The sequence below is a fragment of the Gigantopelta aegis genome, chromosome 3 (genome assembly GCF_016097555.1).
Source record: "Gigantopelta aegis isolate Gae_Host chromosome 3, Gae_host_genome, whole genome shotgun sequence".
In the NCBI taxonomy this organism is placed as follows: Eukaryota; Metazoa; Mollusca; class Gastropoda; order Neomphalida; family Peltospiridae; genus Gigantopelta; species Gigantopelta aegis.
Window position 1 is genome coordinate 45,153,230 of NC_054701.1, and position 22,025 is coordinate 45,175,254.

General features: G+C 34.6%; 1 protein-coding gene across 1 annotated transcript in view; it reads left to right on the forward strand.

The window, feature by feature from the left end:
* LOC121368111 (protein strawberry notch homolog 1-like) overlaps nucleotides 1-22,025 on the forward strand; it is a 40,021-nt gene that overhangs the window by 10,509 nt on the left and 7,487 nt on the right. Inside the window, exons 8-28 of the mRNA XM_041492682.1 lie at nucleotides 441-531; nucleotides 1,080-1,241; nucleotides 2,159-2,400; nucleotides 3,661-3,814; nucleotides 4,714-4,896; nucleotides 5,504-5,601; nucleotides 6,433-6,548; nucleotides 7,485-7,673; nucleotides 9,096-9,335; nucleotides 9,853-9,989; nucleotides 10,512-10,643; nucleotides 11,231-11,366; nucleotides 11,879-11,991; nucleotides 12,466-12,537; nucleotides 12,954-13,059; nucleotides 13,970-14,044; nucleotides 15,701-15,847; nucleotides 17,604-17,698; nucleotides 19,365-19,457; nucleotides 20,264-20,410; nucleotides 20,883-20,959. Coding sequence (XP_041348616.1) covers nucleotides 441-531; nucleotides 1,080-1,241; nucleotides 2,159-2,400; nucleotides 3,661-3,814; nucleotides 4,714-4,896; nucleotides 5,504-5,601; nucleotides 6,433-6,548; nucleotides 7,485-7,673; nucleotides 9,096-9,335; nucleotides 9,853-9,989; nucleotides 10,512-10,643; nucleotides 11,231-11,366; nucleotides 11,879-11,991; nucleotides 12,466-12,537; nucleotides 12,954-13,059; nucleotides 13,970-14,044; nucleotides 15,701-15,847; nucleotides 17,604-17,698; nucleotides 19,365-19,457; nucleotides 20,264-20,410; nucleotides 20,883-20,959 — 2,805 coding nt within the window. The remainder of the gene's footprint in view (nucleotides 1-440; nucleotides 532-1,079; nucleotides 1,242-2,158; nucleotides 2,401-3,660; nucleotides 3,815-4,713; nucleotides 4,897-5,503; nucleotides 5,602-6,432; nucleotides 6,549-7,484; nucleotides 7,674-9,095; nucleotides 9,336-9,852; nucleotides 9,990-10,511; nucleotides 10,644-11,230; nucleotides 11,367-11,878; nucleotides 11,992-12,465; nucleotides 12,538-12,953; nucleotides 13,060-13,969; nucleotides 14,045-15,700; nucleotides 15,848-17,603; nucleotides 17,699-19,364; nucleotides 19,458-20,263; nucleotides 20,411-20,882; nucleotides 20,960-22,025) is intronic.

Sequence of the window (22,025 nt, forward strand, 5' to 3'; positions counted from 1 at the left end):
TTCTTTAATAGCTGTAGTTAAAAATGTTTTAGTATCATTAAGCAAATATTTTGTTTGCTTTCCTAAGGCTTCTGGGGGCGAGAATTAGCCCAGTGGTAAAGGGGTCGGTTTGGGATCGATTCCCGTCAGTGGGCCCATTGGGCTATTTCTCGCTCCAGCCAGTGCACCACGACTGGTACATCAAAGGCCGTGGTATGTGCTATCCTGTCTATGGGATGGTGCATATAAAAGATCCCTTGCTGCCAGTTGAAAAGAGTAGCCCATGAAGTGGTGCCAGCAGGTTTCCTCCTCCAATATTTGTGTGGTCCTTAACCATATATCTGACGCCATATAACTGTAAATAAAATGTGTTGAGTGTGTCGTTAAATAAAACATTTCCTTCCTTCCTAAGGCTTCTAAACAGTCTGTATTAAAGTTAAAATGATGTTGTATATTCTTAGGCTGAGTGTATCAACAGATCTGAAAGTGGATTCTGAACGAGATCTGCGTGACATAGGAGCAAGCAAGATAGACGTTCATGCTTTAAATAAGGTTAGTACAGTCCTATTTGCTCTGACACAGTGAAACTCCTCCAAACCGGATACCCTCAGGACCAACTAAAATGTCTGTCCTGTCTTTGAGATAGTGCATATAAAAGATCCCTTGCTGCTAATCGAAAAGAGTAGCTCATAAAGTAGCGACAGCGGGTTTCCTCCGTCAATATCTGTGTGGTCCTTAATCATATGTCTGATGCCATATAACTGTAAATAAAATGTGTCAAGTGCGTCGTTAAATAAAACATTTCCTTCCTCCTGTTGTGTTCACTGGGATAGACCTTAAGAATGTCTCATTATACCTTTATTAACCATTTAATATCATTTTTCTTTATTTACACATGAAAACAAACAACAATCCCAAATATTCCACTGAAAACTTATTTTTGGGTGTAGATAGCTTAAAAAGAACATTAAACAAGATAAACATTGAATAAATGTTTTAATATACATTTTTTGTTTTTATCTTATATACATGTCATAAATCAATAATTGTTCATTTGGCCTTTACTTTATACGATGTATGTTTTTTGTTTGTTTTTTTAGTTCAAATATGCAAAAATCTCATCCAAAGAAAATGGCAGTGTGAAGAAGGGCGTGATATTTTCCACCTACTCGTCTCTGATCGGAGAAAGTCAGTCGGGTGGCAAGTACAAGACACGGTTAAAACAGCTGCTCAAATGGTGTGGAAAAGATTTTGATGGATGTGTATCCTTTCTATAAATTATCTGTGAATAAATGTCGTTGTAATCTAGCTCTCAAAGGCTGTGGTATGTGCTTTCCTGTCTGCATATCAAAGATTCCTTCCTGTATTAAAAAAATGTAGCGGGTTTCCTCTGATGACTGTGTGTCAGAATTAGCAAATGTTTGACATCCAATAGACGATGATTAATTAATCGGTGTGCTCCAGTGGTGTCGTTAAAGTATTATTATTATTTATTTATTTTTGTAATCTAGCTCAGTCGGTTATAGTGCTCGCCTAAGGTTCTTTCGTTGCAGGATCAAACCCCCTCTGAATCCATTCTCTAATTTTTGTGGTTTTTTGCATTCTAACCAGTGCCCAATGATTACTATATCAAAGACGATGGCTTGTGCTGTCCTGTCTGGAAAGAATATTCCTTGCTACTAATGGAAAAATGAAGCCGCTGTCCTCTAAGACTACTTGTTAGAATAATAAAATGTTTGACATCAAATTGCTGATATTTAACTTTTCATATCCTCATACTTTCAGATCTGTTATTTTTATTCCCACCACACTGAACAGTATGCAGTATACAGGTTTGAGGATGCTTATGGCTTTAAACTTATCCATCATGTGTTTGTGTGTACATTTTGATTTATATTCAGTTTGCTTTTTCGTTTAAAATTATGTAAATTTTTATTTGTTCGTCTTCTAATAAAAATATTGCTTGCTTTAATTGAATAGACTAATAAATTGTTCCCTGAATCACAACACTTTGACATCTTAATTTCTTCTTAGTTATGTGATATAAAAATATTTTTAAAAACCCTGGGTTACAGCTAGCCAGTCTTTATTGATTACTTTAACTTTATAAATGTTCCTTTGACATCGAAACTAACATCTTTACAGCATTCACTGTTTAAAATCCTTGACCTGACCATAGATCGTTTTTGATGAATGTCACAAGGCCAAAAATCTGTGTCCAGTTGGATCAAGTAAGCCAACGAAGACGGGACAGACCGTGTTAGAGCTGCAGAATCGACTTCCAAAAGCGAGAGTCATATACGCCAGTGCAACCGGGGCATCCGAACCAAAGAACATGGCATACATGACACGACTTGGTTTGTGGGGACTAGGCACGCCTTTCAAAGAATTCAATGACTTCATTCAGGCCGTTGAACGAAGGTTAGTCATGTATCTTAATTCAGGTTTATTATGACCCGGTTTAGGCTGTCCAGTGATCCTACCTTTTCTTCTTTTTGGTCTCCATCCTATTTTTCCTACTTTTTCTTCAAAATATCCAGTTTTTCCTACTTTGTTCTACTTTTTTGTTTTATTGGTTCACAAATTTCTGTGAAAGTGTGCACATTGCTTGTGCCATTTATGAAGTCTGTTTTTCTTAACCTTTAGACTACTGGATTAATTTTTGACAAAAACCATGTTGAGTGGGTACAAGTTTATAATTTTAACTCGTATAAATTCACTTAAATGTTTTATAAATACACAAAATAAAGATCATATTTGAATCGGTAAGTATTATTTTCGTGGATTTTTCTAATCTTTTAGATCAATTAATGTTGATTAAAATTAGGCAAAAAATCGAAAAAGCTGCCATTGTTGTCAAGCGAAAATACTTGCTGAAAACCACTCAAAATTCCAAGATATTTTCCATTGAAAAAATTAAATTTAAAGATACAGGAACAGAATTGTCTTCCGTTTCCTGTTAATAAATTGTTTTCAGTGAGTGTTATGTGCAAAACGGCGGGAAATATGAATTGGAGAATGCACTGTATACAGTGTACAGTATGTCGACTGGCGTGACATCGGGTGAGATATCTCGTCTGCAGTAGTCAAAGATTAAATGCAGGTGTTAAAGCATTGTAAATAAATGTTTTAAACTTGTGTAAGACATAAACATGCTTTGTAAATGTGGCTCCTAATGTCTGAAAAATAAGGACTAGTAACGATTTTCTAATTTAGTATAATTTGTTAATTGCTCTATAATACATAATAAAAATTTGTTCTGTTTTTGTCTATCTTTTATCCTACTTTTTTCTACTGTTTCCCACTTTGTCCTACTTTTTTTGTACTTTCAATCCTGCTTTTGTCCTACTTTTTCATAAGGGTGTGCTGGACAGCCTGCGCAGTTTGGATTGATTGTCTGATATGCTAAAGTATGTCTTGTTTACTTATTTTCCGTAAACTGAGTAACTTAGAAATGGAGACAAATTTTTAAAAATGTTTGAGGTTGATATTGTTATTTTAACACACACATGCACGGAAATACACATACACATACCAAAACCCCATAAAAAAATAAATGACAGCAAAAACACACACATACACAAACAGCAACAACAACAAAAGGAAAACATTATTTGCTTAAATGTAATGTAGGCCGAGTACCTTGTATTGAAACTGGATTTTTATTTTTGTTTTTCCCAGAGGTGTTGGTGCTATGGAGTTAGTTGCCATGGATATGAAATTACGGGGAATGTACATCGCCAGACAGCTGAGTTTTCATGGTGTCTCATTCCGTATAGAAGAGATCCCCCTCCCAAAAAACTTCAAAGATGTTTACGACAGTGCAGTGGAATTGGTATGTAGATTTTTATTTGCTTGTGAGTGCTCTATCTCCGATATGTCATGTATCTGTCTGAGATGCAGTAGGCAGTAGAACCCATTAGGTTTTCTATTTCAGTTGTTATCATTTTTGTTGGAAAAAATTATTTCCTCCATTTGGCAGGAAAGTGAAAACATACCTGTATATCCATTTAGCTTATAAATTTGAATAAAAACTGATTGATGTTAAATGACCTATGTCATGTGTTAACATATATTCATTTAAGACTGATACAGTACCATTTGAATCGACACTGCATAATAAAAGAGCTCTTGTGTTAATAGGTAGGGGTAGCTTCTGCGGGGGCAGTGGGTTTCTTCTCTTAATTTTCTAAACTAAGTGTCAGAATTACTGTATCATGACATATGTTAAAACACCAAAATATCTAATTTAAAATTTTCGGAGGTGCCATTTAAAATATTTCTCTCCTTTACAATCTATGGCAAATAGACTAGATCCATATTAAATTTCTCCTGTGTTATTCTTTGTAGTGGGTTGAGGCACGTGAGAAGTTTGAGCTAGACGTTCAGTAGTGTATTATTTACAATATGTCTGTATTAAAACGCTTCTGTGTTATTCTTTGTAGTGGGTTGAGGTGCATGAGAAGTTTGAGCTAGACGTTCAGTGGTGTATTATTTACAATATGTCTCTCTATTAAAATGCTGCTGTGTTATTCTTTGTAGTGGGTTGAGGTGCATGAGAAGTTTGAGCTAGACGTTCAGTGGTGTATTATTTAAAATATGTTTCTCTGTTAAAACGCTTCTGTGTTATTCTTTGTAGTGGGTTGAGGCATGTGAGAAATTTCATCTGGCCATTCAGTGGTGTATTATTTAAAGTATTTTTCTCTATTAAGACTCCTATGTTATTCTTTGTAGTGGGTTGAGGCACGTGAGAAATTTCAGCAGGCCGCGGACTTCATTGATGCCGAGCAGAGGATGAAGAAAAGTATGTGGGGTCAGTTCTGGTCGGCGCACCAGAGGTTCTTCAAGTATCTCTGTATATCGGCTAAGGTGGCGCGCTGTGTGCAGCTGGCTCGAGACGCTGTCAAAAGTGGAAAGGTGGGTCATTGACAGAGAACCTGTATTGCTGTTGCTTAGTTAACCTTCTGATGACACACAAGTTTACACATTGTACACTGTATACAGTGCATTCCCTAATTCAAGCGCTATATAATTTAGTTTTTTTCTGGGAGAAACCCCCCATACCCCCTATCAACTACGATTGCATTCAACACACATATTGTAAATATTCAGTTTCATAGCGCCATACCCAAAAAATTCTTTCTGGCAGAAACACCGAATTACTCTATGGCTAATAAATAATACATATAATTTTGTAAAATTGCCTTAGTGCTCTAATTTGTTTTTATAATGGGTGACTTTTAGGTTAGCCTATGTTCATTGCATAGATTCGAATGCCTGTTAATTGTATTGGAAAGATATAATTTTGTACTAGGAGCTTTGTTGATATTTTTTTAAAGATATATTTTTATGTTGACTAATTTGTTGATAATACATTAAGATAAACGTTATACAGGTAGGTTTTTTTTTTTTTGTACTGGTAACTTTGTTGACTGTATTATAAAGATGATATATTCTTTTTTACTTAGTTGTACTGTGGTCTGAATGTTGTGACTGTTGATTAATGTGGCACATATTGTTGCAGTGTGTGGTGATCGGCCTTCAGTCGACAGGGGAGGCCCGGACCTTGGAACAGGTGGAGGAAATGGGCGGAGAACTCAATGACTTTGTCTCCACAGCAAAGTAAGGTTCACTTAACAGTGTCATCTCACCTTTGTTTATAGCTAGCATTATTTTAATGCACATGATTTTTAATAGTAGTTTTTGTGCAGGATGAAATTCAGTGGTGGATTACTGACGATTGAGATATGATAAGTTGTTCCATTGATCTCTTTCTTGGGCTGGATGTAGCCCAGTGGTAAATGTGTCGTGCTCGCATCTGTCATACATATTTGACCCATTCAGTGTGTGCATTGTCAGTGTACTCTGACGGTTCGCCACATTTTGGTGGAGTGTAAGCATCTGAAAGAAACGCGAAAAGATATATTTGGCCAACGTAATGTGATGGAATCATTTCGATTCCATCCAGAACTTTTATTACAATTTCTTTGAGATGCTGACTTTTACTCTAAATTTTAATTGTATCTATCTGTGATATTTGTATTTTTGCACAGTCCTTTACACTGTGTTTTTATTTAAATCTTGAATTTTTATATTGATGTGGTTCATCATTTTATGTTTTGCTTTTACCATAGTTTGACACCCAATAGCCGATGTATTTTTCGTGCTGGGGTGTCGTTAAACATTCATTAATTCATTCATTCATTCATTCATTCATTCCCAGTGGTAAAGTGCTCGCTTGATGTGCGGTCGGTCTAGCATCGATCACTGTAGGTGAGCCCATTGGACTATTTGTCATGCTAACCAGTGCACCACAACTGGAATATTGAAGGCTGTGGTATGTGCTATCCTGTCTGTGGGATGTGCATAATAAAAGAGATCCCTTGCTATAAATGGAAAAATGTAGACTTTTTATGTTTTTTATTATTATTATTATTCTCTTTTTTTTAACAGAGGTGTGTTTCAGACTTTGGTTGAAAAGCATTTTCCTGCTCCTAACAGAAGGAAAGCTTTTGATATTTTTGGAATTAGCAGCTTTAAGGACAACGCAAACAACAAACGTAAACGAGGTAAGAGCAGATGGAATTATGTTTGTGTTTGGCATGTTTTTATTTTAGCACTGTTAGAGATTTCTTTTTTTTATAAAAAATAGTCTAAAGATACTGTCTTTGAATTGGGGGGGGGGGGGGGGATGTAGCCCAGTGGTGAAGCACTCACTTGATGTGCTGTCGGTCTGGGATCGATCCCCATCAGTGGGCCTATTGGGCTGTTTTTCGCTCCATCCAGTGCACCACGACTGGTACATCAAAGGCCTTGATATATGCTATCCTGTCTGTGGGATGGTGCATATAAAAGATCCCTTGCTGCTAATCGAAAAGAGTATCCCATGAAGTGGCGACAGCGGGTTTCCTCTCTCAGTATGTGTGTGGTCTTTAACCATATGTGTCTGATGCCATATAACCGTAAATAAAATGTGTTGAGTGCGTCGTTAAATAAAATATTTCCTTCCTGTCTTTGGATGTAAAGATGTAAATATGAAAAGACCTGTTTAGCAGGATGATGATCTATCTATTTGGTGGAGTGGAATAAAAAACAAAAAAAACATGATTGATTATACTAAAATATTATTTATAAACAAAACTGAAAATTGTTTAAGATACATAATTTTATAATTAATGTAGTATACTCAAAATACATACTTGTTGACTAGCATGCAACCAGTGTAAAGAAAGAGACTCTTTTTTTTTAACACTGGTATTTTTGTTTAAACCTTTTCTCTGAGAATAGAAAATTTGTAAGCATTTACAGTTTATGCCAAAAACTATGATCAATTTAACATCCGATAGCCCATGATGAATGTAGTGCTGTTAAACAAAACGCAAAAAGAATTTAATGTTTAATGAGTTCATAAATTTAATGCATGAATTAGAAATGTGTTATGTAATAATACTAGACTCTTGTCATCTACGGATTGGTTGTTAGCCAGTACAACGGTTTATTTTCAGAAGTCAATGGTGGAGGCAACCACACCAAGAAACTGAAGATGGACAGCTTGAATTCCGGGAGTTCAGATAGTTCCTCTGATTCAGGGCCAAGTGACCTTGACCTGAGTCTGAGCGATTCCTCTGACTCGGAGAGTGAGGTTAACAGTGACAATTCGAATCCGTTCGGTGCAGGGTCCGATAGTGATGATGGTGGGTTCTTGTTTGTTTGTTTCATTGTTTTAAAAAACACCATATTAGGTTCATTATGATTTTTTTTTCCATGCATGCATGCCTAAGTATAGGTGTAATATATTCTAAAATTAGTAGAATATTGGAGGTAATTGTTTCATAAAGATGAAATTGATGTAGGCATCTGCCATGATTGTCAGTTCTGAACAAACTGTCTAAAATAGTATTTTGTTTTTATCGTAAAATAGCTTACATTTTCAGTGCAATCAAAGTATGTTCACATACTTTAAGAATTTGTTACTCTGCAAATTAGATGTAAATTAATCGAGTTCATGGCTCTAGGTTTATTGACTTTTAAGCAAACGTACTAGGGTGACACTCAATAACTGACATATGCATTCATAGTCGTCAAAACCGGCCTCGGTGGCGTCGTGGTTAGCCATCGGTCTACAGGCTGGTAGGTACTGGGTTCGGATCCCAGTCGAGGCATGGGATTTTTAATCCAGATACCGACTCCAAACCCTGAGTGAGTTCTCTGCACGGCTCAATGGGTAGGTGTAAACCACTTGCACCGACCAGTGATCCATAACTGGTTCAACAAAGGCCATGGTTTGTGCTATCCTGCCTGTGGGAAGCGCAAATAAAAGATCCCTTGCTGCCTGTCGTAAAAAAGAGTAGCCTATGTGGCGACAGCGGGTTTCCTCTAAAATCTGTGTGGTCCTTAACCATATGTCTGACGCCATATAACCGTAAATAAAATGTGTTGAATGCGTCGTTAAATAAAACATTCCTTTCTTTCATAGTCGTCAAATAAAAACATTTCAATAGTAATTTTCCACCTTAAAGCTGTCCAGCGTTTCAGAAAACAAAAAACGTTATGCACTAGTTTATTTTGATGTAACACATCCAAAATGATGTCTTTCGAGTTTGACATCATTTCCATTCAAAAAGACACCGCACCACATATTCTAACGTCATTTGAATATCTAGTAATGGCGGACTGAAATAAAAGTTGCGTATACAGTTTACAAAAACATGTTGTATTAAGCTGGAGATTATTTAATAAAGAGATTATTACCCTCGTGTGTTTCGGTATAGTCAATATCATGTATTAGGAATGAAAATAATGCCAGAGGCTCGCATAATACAGTTTTTATTCCTAATATATGATATTGACGATACCGAAAAACACTCTGGTAATAACCTCGATGTATCTGCATTTTTGTTATCAATCCATAGTGAATCAGCAATGCTGTGGAGTTTTTACTTCTCTACTGCAGTTTTTTTTTTGCTGTGGACTATATTTGATTTGTTTTTCACAGCATGTTTTTTGTCATATGCATTTTCTTAATTGCAGGGGTTGATCAGTCTACTGTATATGATAACATTTTTAGTTGCAGACAATGTTGTACATCTAATTTTTAATTATATACTTGATATTAGATCCCTGGTTAAAGAAAAAATCCAAAAAGAGTAAACCAAAAGAGAAAAAGAAGAAGGTTCCAAAAGAGAAAAAGAAAAAGAAAAAATCAAAGAAAAACGATTTTGATGAGGATGAGAAGTTTGACCGGCAGCTCGCGGCGGCAGGATTGCTGTCAAAGAACGGACATAACAGTTTCGATTCTACACCTAATCCTGACAGCATGACGAACAATTACTCTTCAAGTCAGAGCTTGTCGACAAGTAAGTGGTACTTTAGATAATGGCTGTCCTTTTAATTTGAATTAATTGCTTATTCGGGAATCCTAATTAATATTTCTTAGACAATACAGCTAGTTAAGCCCTAAAATTGAAACTAAAAAATAAATATTAAAAAATCTTTTGAGCCTAATGTATTGAAAGTGAATTTTTTTTTTTTTTTTTAAATGGACTTGTGTTACCTGGCCTTTAACTGTGACCTTCATCTAAAAGGTTTTCAAAGGTATCTTAGCTCTTCGATATTGTTAAACCATCACAGGCTATGGCATTTGATGTAGTGACGTCCTAGCTTTCAACAGTTTTATGATAACATAGCATTAAGATAGCTTGGAAAATCTCTAGCCAGGATAGGACATTTTGCAATTACAACTAATGACGATTCCTGCATGGATTTACAAGATTTTGGAAAACTTTTATGTCATGAAAAGGAATGTCCTGATCTAATTTTATAATCTAATCGTAATTCTCATTTTTTTTTTTTTTTTTATTTTTTTTTTCTCAGATGAGGATGGTTGGGACAAAGCACTGTCCATGAAGTCTGACTTGTTGAATAAAATAGAGGCTCTCGGTGATCAGCTTCCTCCCAACACACTGGATCAGCTCATTGATGAACTAGGGGGACCCGATAATGTTGCAGAGGTACGTCTGTCTGTCTGTCTGTCTCTTCGGGGTGTCTGTCTATCTGTCGGCAGGACATAACCCAGTGGTAAAGTGCTCAATTGATGTGCAGCTGCTTTGGGATTGATTTTCGTCAGTGCGGCCATTGGGCTATTTCTTGTTCCAGCCAGTGCACTATGACTGGTGTATCAAAGGCTGTTGTATGTGCTATCCTGTCTGTGGGATGGTGCATATAAAAGATCCCTTGCTGCTAATGGAAAAATATTGTGTATTTCCTCTCTGAGACTATTTGTCAAAACTACCAAATGTTTGATATCCAATAATCGATGATTAATAAATAATGTGCTCTAGTGGTGTTATTAAACAAAACAAACTTTTAACTATCTGTCTGATGTGTGTAAAGAGATGTTTTTTAGGGGGGGGGTTAAATTACACATATATATTGTGTATTGCTAATTCTGTTTAAATTGTTTTTTTTTTACCAGCCTTGGTGTATATTTAATTTTTAACAACCGAACTATAACGATGATACTGTCTTTCCAGATGACGGGTCGTAAAGGCCGAGTGGTGTCCAATGACGATGGTGGCATCTCGTACGAGTCCCGAAGTGAAGTCGATGTACCTCTTGAAATCCTCAACCTTACTGAGAAGCAGCGATTTATGGATGGAGAAAAGGTTGCTTTTTACTTTGTTCACATAATTTACAAAAATTGGCATTTAAGCCACACTTTGAACAATTTTTGAAACTTTTTAGCATTAAAAAACCCCTTAAATTAAACTGAAGCCATTAAAAACAAAAATATACTGCAGCCATTGTCTTTTAGACATGAAAGAGTTTTATTTGTTTTATCTACCATATTTCCTTGGGTTCAGTCCTCTATTAAATAACCTTGTTGACCTAACTGTCCAGCCACAAGCTTTATGAGGTTATGATGTACCACATTAATCCAGATTGGCACCCTTCACATGGTTGTCTGGCTTCAAGTGTGCATTTTATAATCTGAATAATTTTTGGATATTCTTTAGCACAAACTCTTACGTTTTTCATGTCTGCATAAAATTAAGTATTATTAGCATTTAGATATGAAAATAAACTACTTTTTCTGTTGAACAAATTGTATAGTTTTAATATCTGTCTAAAACCTTTGAGTTGTTAAAATTTGGATACGTGTGGCAGTAACTGTACAGAGCTATGGACTACTTTAAATACACTTGTACTCTTGTTATACTCCACATTTGAGTTTCTACTCTGTTTGTTGCAGTGTATTGCTATTATATCTGAAGCTGCCAGTTCGGGTATTTCATTGCAATCTGACCGAAGAGTTATCAATCAAAAAAGACGAGTTCACATAACACTGGAGTTGCCTTGGAGTGCAGACCGGGCTATCCAGCAGTTTGGTGAGTTATTTCTTCATGGCCTTACTGGGGAGCACATTTACGAAATGGTGATCATCAATCATTTATTTGAGATGTGTGTAAGTCTTAAATGTTAACAAAATGGGATGTGATTTAAATAATGTCAAAACAGGTCAAAATATTATCCTGTGTCGACAGCCTGGCGACGAAAAGTTATATGTTATATTGTTTTATGTCAAACAATTTTAACATTTACATGGATGATGGTATAATATTGTTTAATATAAAAATTTAAAAGTTCATACAAGAAATCCTAGAAAATAATGGAATTTGCAAATCTTATATTCCAAAAATCATAGAAAGTTTGATTTGGGTCATGTTAAAGAAAATAGCTCAATAATTCTTCTTTGTTGTTTGGTAGGGGCACTTAAAATAATGCATTGAATTTGGGTGCAGACATTTGGTTATAATAAGGATCCATGTAAAAACATAAACGGTGAATTAGTTGATAACAGAGTTTATGAACCACGTATAATGCGGTGTCTTGTTTGCAGGACGGACTCATCGATCGAACCAGGTGAATGCACCAGAGTACGTGTTTTTGATCTCCGAGCTTGCTGGAGAGAGGAGGTTTGCGGCCACTGTAGCAAAAAGACTGGAGAGTTTGGTAAGGTTTATTTTTTAGTACATAAATCCAAACCGAATAATATCCATGAGTAATCAGTTCAAAGATATTGCAGTAGTTATTATATACAGGGCTCATTAGTAGGTTGTTGGTAGTGATTTTTTGCTGCTGGCTACTTTTCTTGCTCACAATTAAATACTGGGTACCCCACTTCACTTTTAAACGTAATTGAACACCCAGCTAATGATGATTAAAATGTCACAAGCCCTGATATGTAACCTCTATCAGTCTGTCATTATAAGTGTGCCGATAAGTCACCAAATGTACATTCATTTTCTTTGATTCTGTATCGACTGTTTTACCAGTGTATTCTGTGCGCTGGGGTGTCGTTAAATCATTCATTAGTTCGTTCGTTCGTTCATTCATTCATTCATTCATTCATTCATTCATTCATTCATTCATTCATTCATTATTTATGAATTAACCATTACATTAAATCTTTGTGTTGTCATTCAGGGAGCTCTGACTCATGGTGATCGACGGGCCACCGAGACGCGAGATCTCAGCAGGTTCAACATTGATAACAAGGTATTGGAATTACAACAGTTATTGTCTGAATATAAAAAGACATTTTATCACTGTTATTTTTTCAAATATTTGCCCCTTTTAGTTATTAATTAACTAATGCGAAGACAAAAGTATATTATTTTTTATATTGTATACAGATCACTTTAGACCAATACTTCAAATGTTATATCTAATGCTGTGGTATGTACTATTGTATCTGTGGAAAAAAAAAATTCAAGACCCCTTGCTGCTAATCACAAGAATAATCTAGGTGGAATCATATGTATTTGTCTCTATCTACATAAAGATATTAATTATTAATATTAATATTATATGTTAATTGCATAATAACCATACACAATTAGTGTAAAATATTCAGGGAGTCATTAAATAAAAAATAAAAATTCTTTTCTTTCAAATTTGACATTGTTTTACAGTTTGGCCGAACAGCTTTGGAGGTGATCATGAAATGTGTACTGAACATCAATGGTGAGGTTACACTGGTGCCAACACCCAGCAACTACGTTGGCAACTTCTTTGAAGGTAAACATTTAACTCGAATGCTACAATAACATTCATGTAGTAACAATAAATACACCAGTAGCATGATCGAGAGGACCAGTTTTTGTACCAAACATTTAAATGAATGTGATGTGATAGAAGACAATACCAGTTTAATTGTTCATAATCACTCGCCCTCTTGACTCGTTCCAGCCAGTGCACCACAACTGGTATATCAAAGGCCGTGGTATATGCTATCCTGTCTGGGATGGTGCATGTAAAAGATCCCTTACAACTAATGGAAAAATGTAGCGGGTTTCTTTTCTAAGACTATATGTCAAAATTACCAAATGTTTGATATCCAGTAGCCGATGATTAATATATCAATGTTCTCTAGTGGTGTCGTCGTTAAACAAAAACTCTCTCTCGCCCTCCTGAACATGCCACAGTTCCATTCGTATTCAGCCCCAGCAACTGTTTAGCACAAAATGTATTCAAAGTTATTGTGAAAATAAGGATGGTCAAACACACATTGGAAAGCAATGTGTATTTAACAGCAAAAATATTTGTTTATGACATTTCATTCCATAACAAATGTTGATAGCAAATATGCATTTGTTACGGCTCTATTTAGTTGTATTTTTGTAAAATACATGAATAAAGTGTGTTAAATTATCCTGCAGTGATTATTATTGAAAAGTAATTATAAAGGGGTTAATTAATATGGATTTTCTTGAAATAGGTCACCAAAACTTTTGTGGCTTCATGGTTAATGAGAATTTGATTTGTTGGGTTTCACTATGTTGATGATTCTATTGAATAACAAGAGTTCTCTGTCTTTTCAACATATTTTCTTGAATTTGTATTTGGTTTAATGATGTCAAAGAGTACTATAATGTTTGTCAACATATTTAATTTGGATTCATTTGTTTTGTGATTTCTTTTTTCCCAGATGCTAAGAAGAGTCTTATTGGTGTGGGAATGGTCACCGTTCAGGAAAACTCTGGATTCTCAAATCTAGAAAAAGGTAGACAAAATAAATTGTACAATTTACATTTGTGATGCTTGTTATCAACATTTAAAGATTGTCCTCATTTATTTAGTCCCCTACCGATTCAACCGGATGGAACTATAAGTTTCATCTTTGTCTGTCTATCCATCCGTGTCTGTCCCTCATATAGTTTTCCAGATGCTTTTTTTTTAACAATGCCTTGAGATATTGAGCTGAAATTGTGTGTACAGCTTTATCATATACTGATACAGATCAAGTTTTGATTTTACCAAATTGTTTTAAAGAGTTACTTCCCTTGAACTTAGGAGATATGAATATTTGTTTTCCACACATTTTTTTAATTGCTTTAGTAGTACTCTCAGAATGCTTGTTTATATTTGCACACATTTATAAAACAATGGAATTTAGTAATGGGGAAGTAACGTATTGATATTTATACATCAGTCCAAATCATTTAACCTTCTGACTACTGCAGGCGAGATATCTCACCCGACGTCACGCCAGTCGACATACTGTACACTGTATACAGTGCATTCCCTAATTCATATTTCCCACAGTTTTGCACACAACACACACCGGAAACGATTTAGTAAGAGGAAACAAAAGACAACTTAGCTTCCTGTGTCTCAAATTATTTTTTTCGGCAAGTATTTTCGCTTGACAACAATGGCGGCATGTCGCGGTAATTTTGAGGGATTGATAGCTGATTGTGACAGCTATTTTGATAATAAATTTGACCAACAAGAAAAATCACCATATATTGGGATATGAATCGTGGTTCGTTTTTTAAAAAACAATTATGGTCAGGAAGCTGCTGTTACTGGGAATAATGGACATAAATACAGGACAGCTGTCCACAATAGCCCATAAGTAAACGCGACTTTTTCTATTTTTTGCCAAATTTTAATCAACAATAAGTGATCTAAAATAACATAAAAATTTGAAAAATGCACGAAAATAATACTTACCGATTCAAATATGAACTTTATTTTATGTATTTATAAAGCATTTAAGTGAATATATGTGAGTAAAAATTATAAACTTGTACCCACTCAACATGGTTTTTGTCAAAAATTAATCCAGTAGTCTAAAGGTTAATGGATTAACCTCAAACTTCTACTGTAGACCCTCATACAAAAGGATGCATTTAATTGCATTTCAGGTCATGAATACGAAGTCTAGAGTCACTTGCTAAACATAGAAAATTGGTTTCTATGTATTTAAATCAAAATCATTCGTTACACTGATTTTAAACCTTTAAATTATGTCTCGTGTAAAGAAAATGCATGGTGGTGCTTTTCTAGTCATTTGCTTAAAGGTGAAGGCCACTTTTAAAAAAAATTAACACTAAAACATTCCATGTGTTTCAATTTACTTAAATCCCATCAATAGGATCCCATCAATTCTGGATTTATCAGGAATTGTGGATTTTTAATAGTCAGTGCAGTGTTAACAAGTTTTCCACTGTTGTAAAAAAAAATTCAGTATTCTCTGCACAAAAATTAGGATATGGTTTTTCAGCTGATGCTTTACATGCTTTCTCAAAAGGGACCACCATTTTAGACCATTGTATAACTCTAACCCGACCACCTGTTTTAAATTTCCAGATTTGTTTTTCGAAACCCATGTCATCTTCAGATCTTTTTGACTAAAATATGCATTTTCTTTCAGATTACAATAACATCAGCAGATTCTTGAACCGAATACTTGGGATGAAGGTTGCCATACAGAATGCCTTGTTCATGTACTTCACGGAAACTCTCACCACAATCATTCTGGAGGCCAAGAGGAATGGCCGCTGGGACATGGGAATTCTAGGTACATTTTGTGACTATTTTTTAACCTTCTGAGTACTGCAGGCGAGATATCTCGCCCAACATCGTCAGTCGATATACTGTACACTGTATACAGTGCATTCCCCAATTCATATTTCCCGCCGTTTTGCACACGACACTCACCGGAAACGGAAATATAATTAAAGAAAAAAGATTTTTTTTCAAAATGGTGGTTTTTGTTTTGATTTTTTTTCGGCAAGTATTTTCGCTTGACAACAATGGCGGCACGTCGCGGTCATTTTCAGGGATCGATAGCTGATTGTGACAGCTAATTTGATAATAAATTTAATTGTTTTACCAACAACGAAAATTACCAAATATTTCAATATGAATCGTAGTTCGGGTTTAAAAAAAAATTCTGATCAGAAAACCACTGTTATCGGGAATAATGGACATAAATACTGGACAGCTGGCCACAAATGCCCGTAAGTAAACGCAACTTTTTCGATTTTTTGCCTAATTTTAATCACCATTAGCCGATCTAAAATAATAAAAATTACAAAAAAAGACACGCAAATAATACTTGCCGATTCCTATATGAACTTTATTTCATGTATTTATGAAACATTTAAGTGAATATATGTAAGTAAAAATTATAAACTTGTACCCACTCAATGTGTTTTTTGTTAAAAATTAATCCAGTAGTCTAAAGGTTAAGGAATTTTTTTTCTACATTTGTGTTCTGTTTTTCGATCTTAGTCTTTTCATTTTGAAATTAAACAAAGAGCAAAATGGAAGAGTTATGACCTACCTCTCTCATCACCAACAATGTTTTAAAAAATTGGTTTTAAGGTGTCTAAAACTGTGTTTACTAAGATTTGAACATTGCAACAGAAAAATTAATTTAACAAATGTAGAGTACTCATTAAATTATTTTTGTAAGATACATATATATATTTTTTTAAATGTATATATCCATAGTTCCATATTTTAAAAGCTATCTTAGCGCAACCATATTGTAAAACTGTTGGCAGCTAAGACCTCCATGCATCAGATGACATAGCCCCATTTAGTTTTTTTTACATTATCGTATTGCTAAGATAGCTTTGAAAATATGAGCCCAGGTTATTTAAAATGATTACTTAAATAATTGTTTAAGATATCTAACACTAAAGACGACATCCTATATTTTCATTTCATTATGGTTATCATTACCTCAGACACTTTGGAATATTATTAAAGGGACACTCCTGAGTTTGCTGCATTGTAAGATGTTTCCGACTAATAAAATATTTCTACGATTAAACTTAACATATAATTTTTTTTTTTTATTATTTCAGAATATCAGTGTCTGTATATTCAATGTGTTTCTGGTCGTCTTAATATTTGTAAGAAGCCCAAACTGGATTTTGTCTTCAGATAATCTTTTTTAGGAAATAAAATTAAATTTAACCTAGTACAAATATTAGAATGATCAGAAAGATGTTTAATATACAGCCACTAATATTTTATGCAGAAAAATGTATTTGATATGTAATTACAGTCGTCAAAAAGTCTCTGTTAGTCTATAACATCTTAAAAATTGCAGCAAACTCAAAAATGTCCCTTTAATATGGTCCAAGGGCAACTGCAAACCAAGAAGCAATCTGTTTCTTCTTCATAGTATAAATTGTACTAGTTTAAAACTGCTGCTCTTTTGGAGGGGGGATTTGTAAAATGTGTCCTTTTGTCTAAGAAAGAAACTGGTTTTTTAAAATTTTATATTGGCAAATATTTTTATTCTACGTGTAATATTTCAGATCTTGGCTCTGGACAAGAGAGAGTTCACAAACTGGAAACACAGACATTCCTTGGAAATACTGCTACCAATACAGCCAAGACTGAACTTACTACAGTAAGGGTTTTTCTTTTTCTGTTGTCGTTTTTTTTAATTAGTAGATAATATTATTTATCCTATATTAACTACCATATCCATTGTAATCAAAGTATGTGATATTTTTCAGATCACATACTTTCAGAATTTGATAACTTTGCAAATTAGATGACTTTAATACAAACGTACTACTGTGACACTCCATAACTGACATATGCATTCATAGTCATCAAACAAAAACATTTCATAGCAACTTTACACTGAAAGCCGTCCAGTGTTCAGAAAATAAAAAACATTAAGCACTAGGTTTTTTTTTTAGTAAGGATATCCAAAATGACGCCATTCGAGTTTGACGTCATTTCCATTAAAAAATATTGGGTAATGGCTGATTGGAATTAAAGTTGTGCATAAAGTTTACAAAACATGTATTAAGCTTGAGATTATATGATAAAGAGGATTATTACCCTTGTGTGTATTGGTATCATCAATATATATTAGGAATAAAAATAATGTATTATGCTCGCTATATACTCACATAATAAATTTTTATTCCTAATATATGATAATGACGATATCGAAAAACACTATTGACTGGTAATATTCTCTATCAGGGTTTCTGCCAAAGGGTAAAATGGGATGGCGACATACCCCAAATCTTTTGCAGATTGTTTTTTTAACGTTAACCTTTTAACAAAATTAATTATTCTTATCATTACTGTATGATTTTCTTAACCCTAACCCTAAACGTAACTCATTTTCTTTCTGGGGGAGCCCCCCCATACCTCATCTTGATTGTGGTTGCATTCAGTTCCATAGCACCATACCCAAAAATTTCTTTTTGGCAGAAACACTGCCTTTATGTATTATTAGTTTCTTCATATGTTAGCATGCCTTATTTTACCTCATAAATGGTTGATTTCAGTCATTTTTAAAATTACTTTACTAGTTTTCTTTAATTTTTTATTACATATTATATTAAAAAGCAGAATAAATCATTTACTACCATAGTTATTAGGAAACCTTGAATTTACATTAAATAACAATGCACGAAACTCCATTATGCCAACTACTTCAGCAGCAGAGCTAATGAAATTTCAACCAGGTCTGAAAATTATCTAATAAACCACTTATAGCACACACAGGTGCTGTAATGCTTGTCACCATACATGTTTTCTTTTGGTGGGATTTAGTTCAGTAGGTTGAGCGCTCGCTTGAGGTGGATCCGTTCAACTGATTGGTTTTTTTCTCGTTCCATCCAGTGCACCACAACTGGTCAAAGGCCGTGGTACATGCTTTCCTGTCTGGGAAAGTGAATATAAAAGATCCCTTGCTGCATTAAGAAAATGTAGTGGGTTTCCTCTATTGACTACGAGTTTGAATTACCAAATGTTTGACATCCAATAGCCGATGTGCTCTAGTGGTGTCGTTAAACAAAACAAACTTTACTTTACCATACATCTTTCCTTTATCGTTAAATTCTTGACTTCAACTTGAAAATCTAAAACTCAAACTGCAAGCATTTTGCATGACAGAAGTATAAACTTAAGTCTCATCCTTAGTGCATTGTTTTTTTACGTACAGGTTAGGATACTTTCTGCCAGATTTTAATTTTTTTTAGTAGAATGTTTGGTAGTCTAATTTGTATCATTAAGAGATGTTGATTATTAAATTATCAAATATGTTTTAGATATCTGTGGAGCGTGGCATGTCATGGCTGAATGCCACAGATCTGTGGAGGAAATGTGTTGGAACAGAAGAAGGATTCTATCTCTCACATCAGGTTCAATATCCATTATTGTAGTTTTTTTGCATGTCGTTAAACATTCATTCATTCATAAAATGTAGAAAATAATATATGAATTACTTGTTATCATGTTCATGTGAAATAGTTTAAAAAAAATTTACATATGGAATTTTCTCTAAACGAAAAGTCCATATACTTATTTATGCCACAACAGAATTCTAGCACAGAAAATTTTGGCTCCCATTGTTTTCTTAAAATTTCATTGTCCTCCCCCATTTTAATTTTAATTTTAATTTTTTTAAAATGCATTGAGATTAGCATTTATGGATGCAACTAAAATAAGTAAGGTCATTGGGAGTGGATCCATTAGATGTTTTTCTTTTCATACCAAAGAGTATTCCACAAAAAGGGTCATACTTTGCTACAGAAACTGGCAATATTTATTGGTTACTAGTTTTGACATCCAATAGCCAATCTTCAATAAATCAATTTATCTAGTGGTGTCATTAAACAAAACAAACTTTGGTTACTGATTTAAAAAAAAAAAAAATTAAGATTAAGTGTTACAGTTTGTATGTGCTTGATGCCAAATGGCTGCTGATTAAACTTTGTGCACACTTCTTTTTCTTTCTCTCATTTTCTCCCCTTTCCCTTCACTCCATTCCTTCCCTTTTACCGCTCCCCTTCCCTTCCTTTCCTCTCCTTCCTTCAGCTCACTTCTCCTCCCCTTACTTTCCTCCCTTTACTTTCCTTTACTTCCATTCCCTTTCCAAAGCATTCTCAAATCAAATAATAGTAGTAAATTTACTGTTACTATATTTTCCACTTGTCTGGCCACTCAGGAAAGAAACCTAAAGAGGACCTCCGTGTTGGTTGTGATACAAGGCAAGAACAAGAAGCACGAGAAGCTGTACAATGTATACCGTCCAAACACAGGGCTTCAGCCACGCTGCGAGACTATGGAGGAAATCAGAAAGAAATATAAAAAGGTATGCAGAATTTCTTATAGCATACATTGTAGCTATAATTGGTGACATCACTAGAACAGATAATAACCAGTGTGCATATATATATCACAGGCTAGCTGGAAAAGTTCACTGGCCTCGGTGGTGTCGTGGTTAAGCCATCAGACATATGGCTGGTAAGTACTGGGTTCGCAGCTCGGTACCGGCTTCCACCCAGAGCGAGTTTTAACAACTCTTTGGGTAGGTGTAAGACTTTTCTCTTCACTAAACCACTAACACACTGTCCTGGACAGACGGCCCAGACAGCTGAGGTGTGCCCAGGATTGCATGATTGAACCTTAATTGGATATAAGCACGGAAATAAGTTGAAATATATGTAATGGGAAAGTTCAAATAAGACCATAAGCAGTGTATTATTTCTTACTGTAACTATTAATATTTTTCTCATCTCGTGAGTTTTTGTATTGAGTTTTAAAGTTTTTGTTTGTATTTACAGGTTTTACCAGACCAGGCTCAGACTTGGTGGGATGATCAGTATTATTTGTCAACAACCTGTTGCAGTCACGCCTACTGGTATGTTCACTTTTACTTTATTCTCTTCTTTTTGTTATGTTTAGTAATTTCTCCACTTTCTTACATGATTTCTCCACTTTCCTCCAAATTTCCAAACGGCCATTTAATTTGTCGACTGTAGTTTCTAAAGGTATATGTCTTTTGTGGTTTGCATAATAATGCATTTTAAGATATTCCAATCACCAGGACAACCAAAAACACAATTTTTTTAATTTAATTGGAAATTTGTAAATAATGTGTAACTTAACATTAAAAAGGCTGTTGTAGTTGAAAATTATTTACAATATCTACCAAGTCTGAACTAAAACCAATGTCTATTTTTAAAACCACACTGGGTCTGCTGTTAATGCTAATTAGGCAAATACCTTATTCTGATTGGCTAAGAACAATGACCTAGATTGACAACTACCTGTATAGCTAGCTGAAAGGCGTGTGCTACAACAGCTTGCTCTGAATGTGCACGTAAAGCCCTATGACCTGAACAGTGTAAGCTGGCTGTGTCGCAAATGTGTGTATACGCTATTGAGTTTGTTGTTAATTGCTGTTCTTGTAAGTCTTCTCAGCATTAAATTTTGGATGTAAATAAACAGCACTCGTAAGTAATTGTAACATAGAGAGTGTGTTTCTGATAATTAGATACTAGGGGAAAAACCCACAATTAATTTAATTAATAAATCATTATTTATTAATAACAAATTGAACACTAATTTATAAACATGTTACTGAACGTTTTTTGTTTTCTTCCTGGTTCATTTAATTATTATTATTTATTTTATTTATTATTATTATTTATTTATTTTTATAAAAAAAACCTGGCTCCTTTTCTGGGAATAAGCCCCCCCATGCTCAGCTCACAATCAGTTGTTTTGGTCCCCTGGGCTTATTTCCAGTGAAATACGTATTTGTAACCAAAAATAATACATGGTGTTCCTACCAACGGGTGTGTAAGAAACTTTATTAATTTCATGGTTTTCTCTTCTTCTTCTTTGGGGGGGGGGGGGAGTGATTCCAGGCTCAAATGTTAGTATATCCCTCGTCTCTATGTGTGCAGGGAAGTAATTGGGGT